The 12,012-nt window shown below is 48.1% G+C and overlaps 1 protein-coding gene across 3 annotated transcripts in view; it reads right to left on the bottom strand.

The window, feature by feature from the left end:
• Window positions 1-8,307: 8,307 nt before the first annotated feature.
• Window positions 8,308-12,012, bottom strand: part of EWSR1 (EWS RNA binding protein 1) — a 403,636-nt gene continuing 399,931 nt past the window's right edge. For all 3 annotated transcript variants that reach the window (XR_013602525.1, XM_078667174.1, XM_078667175.1), the window contains 2 exons: window positions 8,952-9,246; window positions 8,308-8,735 (listed from right to left, as the gene is read on the bottom strand). Coding sequence is in view for 2 of the 3 variants with exons in the window: in XM_078667174.1 (XP_078523300.1) it covers window positions 8,696-8,735; window positions 8,952-9,246 (335 nt within the window). In the remaining variant the exon portion in view is untranslated. The remainder of the gene's footprint in view (window positions 8,736-8,951; window positions 9,247-12,012) is intronic.

The raw sequence follows: 12,012 nt of genomic DNA, 5'->3' as shown, positions 1-12,012 counted from the left end.
GAAGCCTGATTGATGAGGGTTGAGGAGGTCAAATTGATCAATGTGTTTTGTTAGTTGGAGTTGGACACATTTCTCCAGCAGTTTGGCCAGGGTGGGGATATTGGTGATGGGTCAGTAATTGTTTAGGTCAGACGGATCAGCTGTAGGTTTCTTGAGTATAGGCGTGACTTGCCCCACCTTGAGGGAGTCTGGAATGAGGCCTTGTTGTAGGGAGCTGTTGATGATTTTGGTCCAGAGAGGGAGGAGCAAGGGAATGAAGTCTTTTACAGCATTAGCAGGTAGAGGGTCTGAGAGGTGATTAGAGGGCTTCACGGTGCAGAGCAGTTTGTGTATTTCTTCTTCCGAGTAGGTATCGAAGTATAGCCAGGATGCCTTGTTTTTAGGTTGAGTGTTAGAGATTCTGGTGTGGTTGGGGAATCGGCTTACATCCAAGATGAGATCATTTCTTATGTTATCAGACTTTATCTTAAAGAAAGTAGAGAAGGCTTCACAGTGTGGGGTGTCGCTTGTTGTGCTGTTTGAATGTAAGGGTTGTGACTTTGTTTGGGTCTTGATAAGTTCGAACAGCTTTCTTGGCCTGTTTTTTGCTTGGTCCAACTGGCGGCTAAAGAAGTCTGACTTTGTGCGCTTTATCTTCCTGAAGTAGGCATTTCTCGTTCTTAAGCCTTTTGAGGTGCAGTGCTGAAGGGTCCGATCTCCAGGTGCGCTCTGCCATTCGCATAGTACGCCTGTCGTCATTGAGTTTATCGTCATACCAGGGGTTAGAGATTTTGGTGGAGACTCTTCAGTTGCAGTGGGGCGACTTCATTGACTATTGTATTCATAGAGTCAAGGTAGTGGTCAGTCAGTGATTGAACGTCCGAGGCACCTGTAGGCGGAAGGAGGAGATTGCCAATGTGGGGAGGCAGGGTAGAGGGGTTAAGATTCTTCATGTCCCTTTTCCATGTTTTGGATTTGATTGGTTGAGCCGGGTTAGGTTTAACGTTTTCATTGATAAAAAAGATGATAATGTGGTGATCTGACCAGTCGCAGGGTTGGATCGCCTCCAGTTGTGTAGAGTTTTCTTTGGCAATGATGAGATCAAGTATCGAGCCTTTGTCGTGTGTTGGTCCATCGCATATTTGGGTGAGGTCAAGCGCATTAAGGAAAGTTTTGAGACTATTCACCACTGTCTTTCTGATCGTTCCAATGGAGATTGAAGTCACCCAGGTAGACTTGGGTGGTCTGCCGACCGGCATTGGATGTGATCATGTCCATGAGTTGTTGGGTGAAAATGAGATTGTCACCAGGCGGGTGATAGATGAGATGTAAAGCACAGACTTGTTTGCCCTCGCTGGTGATGTCGAGGCAGAGGAGTTCACAGGAGGAAAGTGAGGGGGAATTGACTTGGAGGTTGCTCCTAAAAATGCATGCAATTCCCCCGCCCGTCTTGCCAGGGGTCCTGTCCAGCCTAATGATGTGATAATTGGGGGGGGGGACTAGTATGTCCATAATCGGGGTAGAGGCTTCAGTAAGCCACGTTTCCGTTAGAATGGCTAGGTCCAGATCCGTAGCTGAGACGAGATCAGCGATGTCTGAGGAGTGTCTTTGGGCCGATCTGCAATTGAGTAGGATGCATTTGAGTTTGGGAGAGGGAAGGGTGGTCGAGCTTTCTAGAGTGAGTGGAACTTTTCTGAGGTTGTTAGGGACGGAACCTCTGTTGTTGAGTGTTGGGAGCCTCAGAGGGTTTGTAAGAATTGTGGGTATGGGGATGTGTGTGTTGGATATGTGTTTTACCGGGCCTGGGCAATAAGAGCTTAATAGAGAGCAAAGGTCGCGGTCCGACATCGTGTTGAGGACGCGACGGGGGCGGTGGGTGTTGTTGCGAACGGGGATAGTCGGCCAGCGCGGGTGTCGGAGGCGGGGGTATGTAGGGAGGGTGCGTCGTTTGTAGGGTAGAGGGATGGTGGGAGGTAGACTGGGCTGAGAGGAGAGAAGATCTTTGATTGAGTACATCTTTTTTGATTTGTAGAATATCCTCTTTGACTTGTTGGAGGGTGGATAAAGTCAGGTCAGGAGGTGTATTGGGGATGGTGTTGGTGGTGAGCGATTGGTGACTGGTTGAGTAGTGAGCTGGAAAGCGGGCAGGGTAATGAGGGGGGTATACTAGCGATGTTGAAAGGTTCTGCGGTGCTAATGGGTGGGATGGCATTCAACGAGTGGGCGTGTTTGTGAGCGGGGGGTGTGGGTGAAGTAGGCGGTGAGGGCGGTGGGTGAGAGGCATAGGTAGTGCCGTCAGTGGGAGACGGTGCCGGCGGTGAGTGGAAGAGTGAGTGAAGGCTGAAGACAGTGGGTGAGACAGGAGGGTAGTGAGGGCTGAGAATAGGAGGAGGGAGAGAGGGGGATGCTAAGGTAGAGGAGGCGGTATGTTCTGTATGTTTTGTTTGTAGGGTGAGAGGGTCGTGGGTGGGAGTGGGGAGGGAGCTGGGGAGGGAGAGGTGTCCGCCGTGTGGGTTATGGGAGGGGGGGTGGATAAACTCCGAATGGTGGTGTGATCAGATGGTGGCGTGTTGTGTGTGAGAGTTGTTCTGTCAGGTGTGGGAGTGTCGTGGGTGAGAGTGGGGAGGGAGCTGGGGAGGGAGAGGCGTCTGTCGTGGGAGGGATGGGGGGGGGTGGATAAACCCCGAGCGGTGGTGTGTTCAGGTGGCGTGTTTCGGGTGGGGGTTGTTATGTCAGGGGGGAGAGGGATAGGGGGGATATGCGTGGGGGTATATGGGATCATGTTAGAGGGGCGGCTAGTATAAGAGGTGGCGACATTTGTGTCTGTCCTTGGGGAGTGTGGGGCGTTAACAGCAGGTGTGCCATTTACTGGGGTGCTGGGGGGTAGAGGTGTTGTAGGTGGGGGCTGAGACGTCAGGGGTGATAGTGCTGGTGGAGATCTGGGTGGGGGTCCGCAGCTTGGAGAGGTGCTCTTTGAACTTGGGGAACAGGTTGTCTAGTAGTTCCAGGTTCTTGTCCGTGGATTGAATTAGGACAATCCCGTTATTGTAGATAGTAATGGTAGTCCTGCCAGGAAAGAGGTAGGAAGGTGTGATAGAGAGAGTTAGGCCATGAGTTGTTTTCCTAGTGGAGGAGACGGTGAGTAGGGTTAGGAACGCTTTTCTCCATTGGGCTCTGCGTGAGGTGTGGAAGATGATATCGGTATTCAGGGCTCCATTGCTCGGTGAGAAGTAGGTGTCAGCGAAGGGTGTTTCAGGGTGCGACCTCAAGAAGTTATGTTTAAAACGTTTAGTGGCTTTTTTGGTGAGGGTGGAAGGGTAGTTAATTCTAAAAGTGTGCTTGCCGTTGAGCTCCATTTTGGAAAGGCTGTAATGTTGGGAGTAGGAGCTATGGCGTCATAAGTGACACTAGTGAGCACTAATGTAGGAGCTAGGGCGTCCTAAGTGACACTAGTGAGCATCCAAAAGAGATAGGAGGTAGTGTCCAGAAGAAATATGAGGTAGTATGTGTCTAAATCTAAATCACAGTATCTAAATACAATAATCACAATCCGACTTAGCAGTCGATGTCAACATAGTCAGAGTCAAAATCTAAATACAATAATCACAATCAGACTCAAAATACAATGATAACAGAATATAGATAGTGTGTAGTATGAGGTAGTTAACGGTGCAATACTATATTGAAAGTGCGAGGGGTATAATATACATAAATGAGTATAATATTAATGATAATGATATACCGGGTCAAAGTATAAATACATAATACATGTGCAAACAAAGGCAGCAGAAGTCAGAGATGCCCCTAGTGAGCAGCCAGAAATATATGAGGTATCCGTCAGTGCATTAAGTACATGTAGAGGTATAATACTGCAATAAACGGTAGACACTCAGTATTTGAGATTAGGAGAGAGGAGAATAGGGTCAGACCACTCCAAAATGGCCGACAAAGTAGAGGAGATAGCTACGGCAGTCCTCTGTTAGTTTCTGTTGCTATAGGCACAGGGAGGGCAGAGTCAGATTCACGTTTCTGTTTGAGCAAGCCCAGATCCTCTCTTGCTGGGAGGGAGTCTTATCTGTAAAATGGTCTCGTGTGGGGGAGTCAGAGTCACGGCTGGGAGCCTCGTGGGCCTCTTCGATGCAGGAGGCGATTTATTGCTGCCCTTTTATGACCACAGCCATTTTGAATAGAAGCACAAAGGAAAAAAGGGGAATGCGTGCAGGGTCGATAAATACCTTCTTATAGTTCTGCCCATCCAGACCCACGATGTTGCCAGCGGAGTGGTGCAAAGTGAAGCCTTATTTTCTGTTATAGAAATGGGGAAAGGACGCACACCGCTGTTGCACCGCCTTCTGGTTGATGTATGTGCACGGCGTGTGTTTTCCCTACTGCCCCAGGTCTCAGGAGACAGCCATCTCCTCCGTCAGTGGTGGAAACAATAACTCCACTTCAATTCACCTCAGTTCCCCGTGCAGAGGGGTAGGCTCTGGTCGGACCGTTTTCCGATGTCTCCCACTGACCCGAGTGCGTCATAGCTCCATTCCTGCTGCTCTCTGGGCGGCGGCGCCTCACCTCCGGTCACCTTCGGCTCCCGTCGCAGGGGCAGTGCAGGCTCCTGCTGTGCGTCGCTGCTCCTCCGGATCCCGCGCGTCCCGGGGCTCCCCTCAAGTTGTTCCTGCGGCAGCGCCAGCACACCTCCACTCGATTTCTGGACCCTGTGTTGTCCCTCCCGATCACCTCCGGGATCGTCCGGTGCCTCCGTGGCAGCGCACCGGACACTACTGTTGGTCAAACCGTCACCTGCCGCAGTGTACGCCGGTGGGTCGGACACCTCCGATGCAACGCCAGCCAGCTCCTCCCGCAGGCCGTCACTAAGGGCAATCACAGCGTGCATCCGCCATGGGAACCAGGCAGGAATCCTCAAAGTCGTCGTTCTTCGTGTCAATCCAGGGGGGGGGGGGGCCCGGGTCCGATGAGGAGGAGGGGGTGTCTCCGTCTTCTCCCACGATGTGTCGCCTCCGGTCAGGACGGGGATCATCCGCAGGCTTCGTCCTCCGTCAGACTGGTAAGAGGCTTAAAGATCTTTTAATCCAGTTACTCGTATTCCAATTCAGTTGCTCGTACTCCAGTTACTTTTGTAATCACTTTGCATAGGATGGTGGGGGATGCAACTGGGTGCTAGCGGAGATATAGTCCAAGTTGGGATCTCCAGCACACGGAGCTCCTTCCAAGAGCTCCTTCCCCGGCAGCCATCTTGGTTGCCTCTTAGCAGCTGCACGGCAGGTCTTCTAGTTTCTTGGTTCTTCTTTCTTGTTTTGGTATCTGGATCTAAGGAAGGAAGGTTCTGGGAGCCCCTAAATACTGAATTTAGGGGCGTTACAGGTAGGGAAAGGACAGGGACCAATAGGTCCCTGTCCTGGGGTGGGTACACCCCCTAGCCTGCTCCTCTCCTGTGGGAGGGGGGCAGGAGCCTAGCTGTGATTGGGCAGGGCTCCTCATCTTCAAGATGGCCGGAGCCCGGGGTCGTACTTTACCTCGTCTCCCCCACCTGAGCGGTGGGGTTGGCACAGGCTGGCACCCCCCCTTCCTGACGTAGTTTTTCCCGCCAGTCTTCCTGCCAGAGTGGGGGTCAGGACTGGTGGGGGCCAGTTGCTGGGTAGAGCAAATGGTCTGGAGAAGCTCACAGAGGCGGTATGCCTTTGAAGCTTCCCCCTGCCCATCCTGGGGGGGCGGGGGAGGGGGGGGGAGGAGACCTAGCACCTCACCCAGGATGTGCATTGTTGCAGGCCCAGGAGAGCGGGGGGCTCTTCACCAAGGGGTCCAGCAACAGGTCTGCTGTGTGGCAGCCTCTGCAGCCACTCAGCCCAGACCATATACTCTTAATGGCATAACTGCACTTACAGTGCCCAGGAATGGCCCTGGGTACTGTAGGGGCACAGGGCTCATGCACCTGTGCCCACACCACTGGCACCCAGCTAGAGGGGTGGCTGATGTATGCCAGGGCAGTGGGGTTGTGGGCATGGCACACAGGGATGTGTGCCATGTCGACTCTTTGTTTAGTTCTGCACCTAGACACTTAGCCTTCAAAGGCAGTGTGTGGGTGTCAAAGTACAGGGCTCTTAAGGGTGGCACAATAAGTGCTGCAGCCCTTAGGGGTCTTCTCTGGTCATAATGCCCTGGGTACCATTTACTAGGGGCTGATATGTGGCCAGAGATGCCAATGGGGTTTTAGGCTCTAGTATAGTTTTTAGTGAAAGAACACAGGCCCTGGGTACCCGATTGGCAGGGACCCAGGGCACACCCAGGAAAAGTGCATCAGGCAAAAAGTGGGGGGGTTACTGCAACAGGAACTCACTTTCTCACACGGACCCAACCACTAGATGGCAGAATAATTCACAGCATAGTTAATAAAGAAAGATTCACGCTGCAGAACACCCATGCCAAGAAAGCCAGATGGTTCACCACCGACCACAGAAACTCGCAACTTCAGAGCCGCAACCAACGCCCACCACCAACTCATCAGAAAGAAAAAAAAAGGAAAAAAGTGATTGAAAACAGAATCTCCACACACACAACAGCAAAGAACTCTTCATCTTCATCCAAGAGTTCGGCCAACCCACCAGTGAGTCGACTGACAACCCTTCCTCACAAGATCTCTGCGACAAACTCAGCACCTTCTTTCACCACAAAATTAAGCGCATCTACAACTTCGACGAAGACAACCAACACAAGGAACCCCCGACAACCAACACAAGGAACCCCCGACAACCAACACAAGGAACCCCCGACAACCACCCCCAACACCCTGAAGCCATCGATGGACAGCCCTCACCACCGAAGAGACACTGAAGACTATGAAGTCCATTACATTCCAGGCTCCCACAGACCCCGGCCCCCACCACATCTTCAACAGAGCCGCCAACACCATGGCTCCCATGCTCCGCCACACCATCAACTGCTCCCTGGCGACCGGCTCGTTCCCAGACTGGAAACACGCAGACGTAAACCCCCTCCTGAAGAAACCTTCAGCTGACCCCACCGACCTCAAAAATTACAGACCCATCTCCCTACTCCCGTTCCCTGTGAAAGTTAGAGAAAGCCATAAACAGCCAACTCGCCAAAATTCATCAAAAAACAACATCCTCGACTCCTCCCAATCCGGCTTCAGGAAAAGCCACAGTACAGAAAACACCCTCCTCGCCGCAACAGAGGACATCCACACCCTACTGGATTAAAGGAGAAACAGTAGCCCTCATCCTCAATGATCAATCTACTGGCTCCCCATCAAGGCAAGTCACCTTCAAGATGCTCATCCACGCACAGAAGGCCCTCCACGACACCAGACCAGCATACATGAACAGCTGGCTCAAATTCCACGCACCTCAAAGGCCCAGCTCTCCTACAACGTGGTCCCTCGCACCAGAAAACCCAGATCGGGAGGCTGCTCCTGCTCCTTCCTCGCGGCCAAGGTCAGGAACGCCCTTCCGCTCCACCTCAGATAGACATCACTTCCCATCTTCGTAAGAGACCTCAAGACCTGGCTCTTCGACTGACCCCCTCCTTGATGGAGTGGAACCTGCAACCCCCCCAGCGCCATGAGACCCTCACAGGGCAGTAGCCGCGCTTAAACGCCTGATTGATTGAACATGCAGTTTCCTCTATGTTGGAACTCCCTGGGCTTCCTCAACGCTCAAGAGTCCCACGTAATTTGAAGGAGCTTGTATGGACTTAATCATCGCATTATGTGCTCCTCTCGGCTTCGTTAAGACTAAGTGTCCTGGGAAAGACTACCTTGCATGCCTTACACCCCTCAGACTAAGGTCTTTGGGCAGGCACAAATGGCAAACCTTGAGACTGTTCTTTTGTGTTAGTTTGTAGTGACATTCAGGACACTGCTGTAGGAGGAAGACAAGGGAAATCCATCACATACCTCAACACCTAACGCGCATTCTTCGTCCATGTGCTTGAAGCCGGAGTGAAAAACCAAATACTGTATCTTTTTCGATCTTTACTTCCTCAATGTTTACCGTCATTGCTGATGTTTCTCAATTCTCTGGTGCTGTCAAACCCTTTTTTGGCATGGTCCCCAGCCTCATTGAACTGACCAGAGCTGTAGCCCATGCTTATGAATAGCAGAAACAAAATCTGAAGAAGGCGACCACGCTCTGTGGCATTGTGGGCATGTGTCTTATGTCAGAAGGGGTGGCACTAAATAGCGGAATAATCCACAGCATGGGAATCCCAAAAAAAGTCATGTTCCAAAACCATATTACTTTATACCACACCCTTGCAGTTCAATTACACAAAGAGTACTATTCAATAAAAAAATAAGGTTATAAACAAGTGGATTTTTTTATTTAAAAAGTTACAATCATTAACATTGTTACAGTCAACCACCTGCTGGTGGGGGTGGTGGTGGTTCAGCACGAAAGAACATGCTCACAAAAACGTAATTGGTTTAGTCCTATTGATTTAACAACCAGCTTTAAGAGTACAGGGAAAAAAAGACGACATGGTGACTACCATACAAATTCCTTTTTTTTTTTAATTTCTTCAGAAATGGTGAAAGGTCCTACAGTACAGACAAGGAATAGTCATAACGCCAGAGGTACCCCCCAACATTATAAATACACAATTATAAATTTAAAACATTTTCCGGTTTAAAAAATAAATCTTGTAGTAAACAGCTTCTCATGGGAATCGGGGGTTGCTTCAATTAGTAGGGACGGTCTCTGCGCTCCTGGCGAATTTCACCCCTGTAAAAAAACATTAACATGGTATCAGGAAATAAGAAGAGTTTGCATATTCCATAATTGAGTACCTACTTTGAAAAAGATCAAGCTATGCAGTAAATATATTAGGAACAAGGTCAAGTTGAAAATAACACTAGGGGCGTTTATGCATTGTGACATTTTTAACCCTGGTTTCTAATCAGAAAAAAACGGTGTAAATATCAAATGACTCATACATACTTGTCTATTTTTCCAGGTCCACCAGGACCTCCTCGCCTTCCACTGGGTCCACCTCTAATTCCCAACTCTAAAAGTGGTCCAGGGGGGCCTCCAGGACCACCAGGACCTCCTGGTCCACCACGTCTTCCACCACCACCAAATCCACCCCGGTCCATGCCACGTCCACCTCTGAAGCCGCCTCGGTCCCCTCCACGTCCACCTCTGAACATTCCAGGGCCACCACGGTCTAAAAGACCACCTCTCATCCCACCTCTCATACCAGGACCTCCCAGGCCACCTCTGCCACGATCACCTCCTACAGAAGAAATAAAGCAGTGTTAGCAAAGAACACGATTACAGTGACAAAGGATATTGCTTTATACGAGTTCGGTTTCAGCAGTATATAATATACAAACTTCTTTGATAAATAGGTGGCACAGGCGATGACTGATTAAGCTGAATTGTAGCAAAACAAGCCAAAATAAGCAGAAATCAAATTAAAACCACCAACCAGTTCTAAATAAACTCAATCATCTTCAAATCCCTCTTTCCTACTCTAGCTGGTTACATATGTCACCCTAAAAAATACCTTAGTAATAGCACTAATGGAATGGTTTGAATAAGACTATGGGTGAATAATTGTAAGAAACTGGCTCTATATATACTGCACCAAAGTGAGGTACAGTGGGTATAGAGTCCAAGGGTCTCCAGAGGTAGGCAGAGGTTAAAGTTAGATAGAACCTTACTCTCCAAAGTGGTAGCTTGGTCGAGCATTAAGGCAGTATCAGAAGAAAGTAATAAGCATTTGATGTACCCACTCAGTCAGCAAATTAATTCACACAATCAACAACAAAACTCTGGGCCAATTGTTTTTGTATAAAAAATATACAGTTGTTTTATTGTCTGGAACCAAGCAAGCCTGGCACAGGTAAGATTAAAAATACTTTGCAGTAATAATTTTACTTGTATGAACAGTTCAAGAATGTAGTAGAAATTGTACTGGTTTTGGTTACAGTTAAGGAAGCAGATTGTAACACTTAGCAGGTATAGTACATTCAAATAAATGGGCTTTTTAAATTTCTGCAACTAAGAAAAAGTATTGTAAAAGTGCCGTAACTTAGAACGTCACTGGCGCAAACATTATAATTCAGCAGATAAAATAACATATAAAGCTGCACTCTATAACTACAAGCAGAGAATATCTATAGAAAAAAACATCTACTATACCACCCAAATAGACCAGGCCAAATGTATCACGAAAAAACTGTTTGAAGTAGTAAACCATCTTGCAGAACCTTCAAACCCGCCCACTGAAACATCTCAAACCCTCTGTAATGCATTGGCGGACATTTTCGCTGAAAAGGTTACGTCTATATTCGAGGACTTCACTCCAAATTCCAATACTATTCAACCAACAAACACACAAATAAATCTGAACTCACCAGTTCTTATGGAATTTACTAAGATACATCCGCAATATACTCATAAATTAATCTCGTCAATTAAATCTGGCTCCCCATTGGACCCCTGTCACCCTTCTATACTCAATACTATCCCAGACATCATTACCTTACCTTTGACACACATCTGTAACGCTATGTTCTGAACAGGTTCATACCCAACAATATGGAAAAATACTATAATTAAACCACTTCTCAAAAAACCATCACTAGACCCTTCACTACCTTCCAGCTACGGTCCCATAGCATCCTTGCCGTTCCCAGCTAAAATCTTTGAATCCGTCATGAATAAACAGCTGTCCGAATTCATTCATAATCATGACCTTTTAGATGACACCCAGTTCGGCTTCCGACAAGGTCACGGGACAGAAACTGCCCTGATCAAGGCTGCAGATGAAATAAGAACAACGATGGATAACGGCGGACAGGCTGTGTTGATTTTGCTGGACCTATCGGCGGCATTCGACACGGTCGATCATTCTACTTTGATCGACCGTGTCGAGGCCATCGGCATCAAATACAAAGCCAGGGATCTCATTACATCTTTTCTGGCGGACCGTAAACAGGCAGTTAAATTAGGCACATATACCTCTCCCACTTTTTCTCTTCCTTGTGGAGTTCCACAGGGTTCCTCGCTAAGTCCGACCCTTTTTAATATCTATGTTTCGGACTTAGCGAGGGTAATAAAAGCCTACAACATCAATTTAACAACATATGCCGAAGATACCCAGTTGGTATTATCTGTACATAGAGACGGTCATACAATAGCAGCAAACTTCAAAGATGGCATGAGGGCCATTAGCAGTTGGATGTCCTCCAACTGTCTAAAACTGAATTCAACAAAGACGGAAGTAATGTTGTTTTGTAAGATTCAGCCTTTGTGGTCCCCCTTATGGTGGCCGGAGGAAATGGGCAATCCACCTGAACCAGTCAGTAAAGTTAGAAACTTAGGAGTTGTTTTTGATGATAAACTCCTTTTTCACCATCATGTGAACTCGGTAGTCTCATCATCATTTAACATCCTACGGAAAATCAAGAAACTCCTTCCTTATCTTCCTATAACAGCAGGAAAAACACTAATTTCAACACTGGTGTTCTCACGCACGGACTATTGTAATGCCCTCCTCCTCAATGCACAAGAAAAGGTCATCTCCAAACTCCAAATGATACAGAATGCCTCAGCTAGAGTTTTACTGGGCATTTCAAAATTCAGTTCCGTTTCTGGACATCTGAAACAACTACATTGGCTTCCGATTAGAAGTCGTACAAAATGTAAGTCCCTTTGTATTGTCTATAAGGCAATTAACAACGTTGGACCTAAATTTCTTAGGAACTCATTCAAACCTCTTACAACCCCCAGCACGCTTCGCTCTAATACTGCTCACCTGCTTCACATACCCAGAACGAGGAGAGTTAACTGGGGTGACAGATGCTTCACCATCGCGGCTGCAAAATTATGGAACTCTCTTCCCCTTACCATAAAAACCAGTCCTACTCTGATTATCTTTAGAAAGCAACTAAAGACATGGTTGTTCTCCCAATAACTTGATTATTTCAGAAAGTACATAAAGAAACGCTTCAGAGATCTCACATTAGTTGTATCAAACATAGCTCACAGCGCC

The sequence above is a fragment of the Lissotriton helveticus genome, chromosome 11 (genome assembly GCF_964261635.1).
Source record: "Lissotriton helveticus chromosome 11, aLisHel1.1, whole genome shotgun sequence".
Taxonomy (NCBI): domain Eukaryota; kingdom Metazoa; phylum Chordata; class Amphibia; order Caudata; family Salamandridae; genus Lissotriton; species Lissotriton helveticus.
The sequence above is the reverse complement of the archived record's forward strand: the minus strand, read 5'-3'. Positions and strand labels throughout refer to the sequence as shown.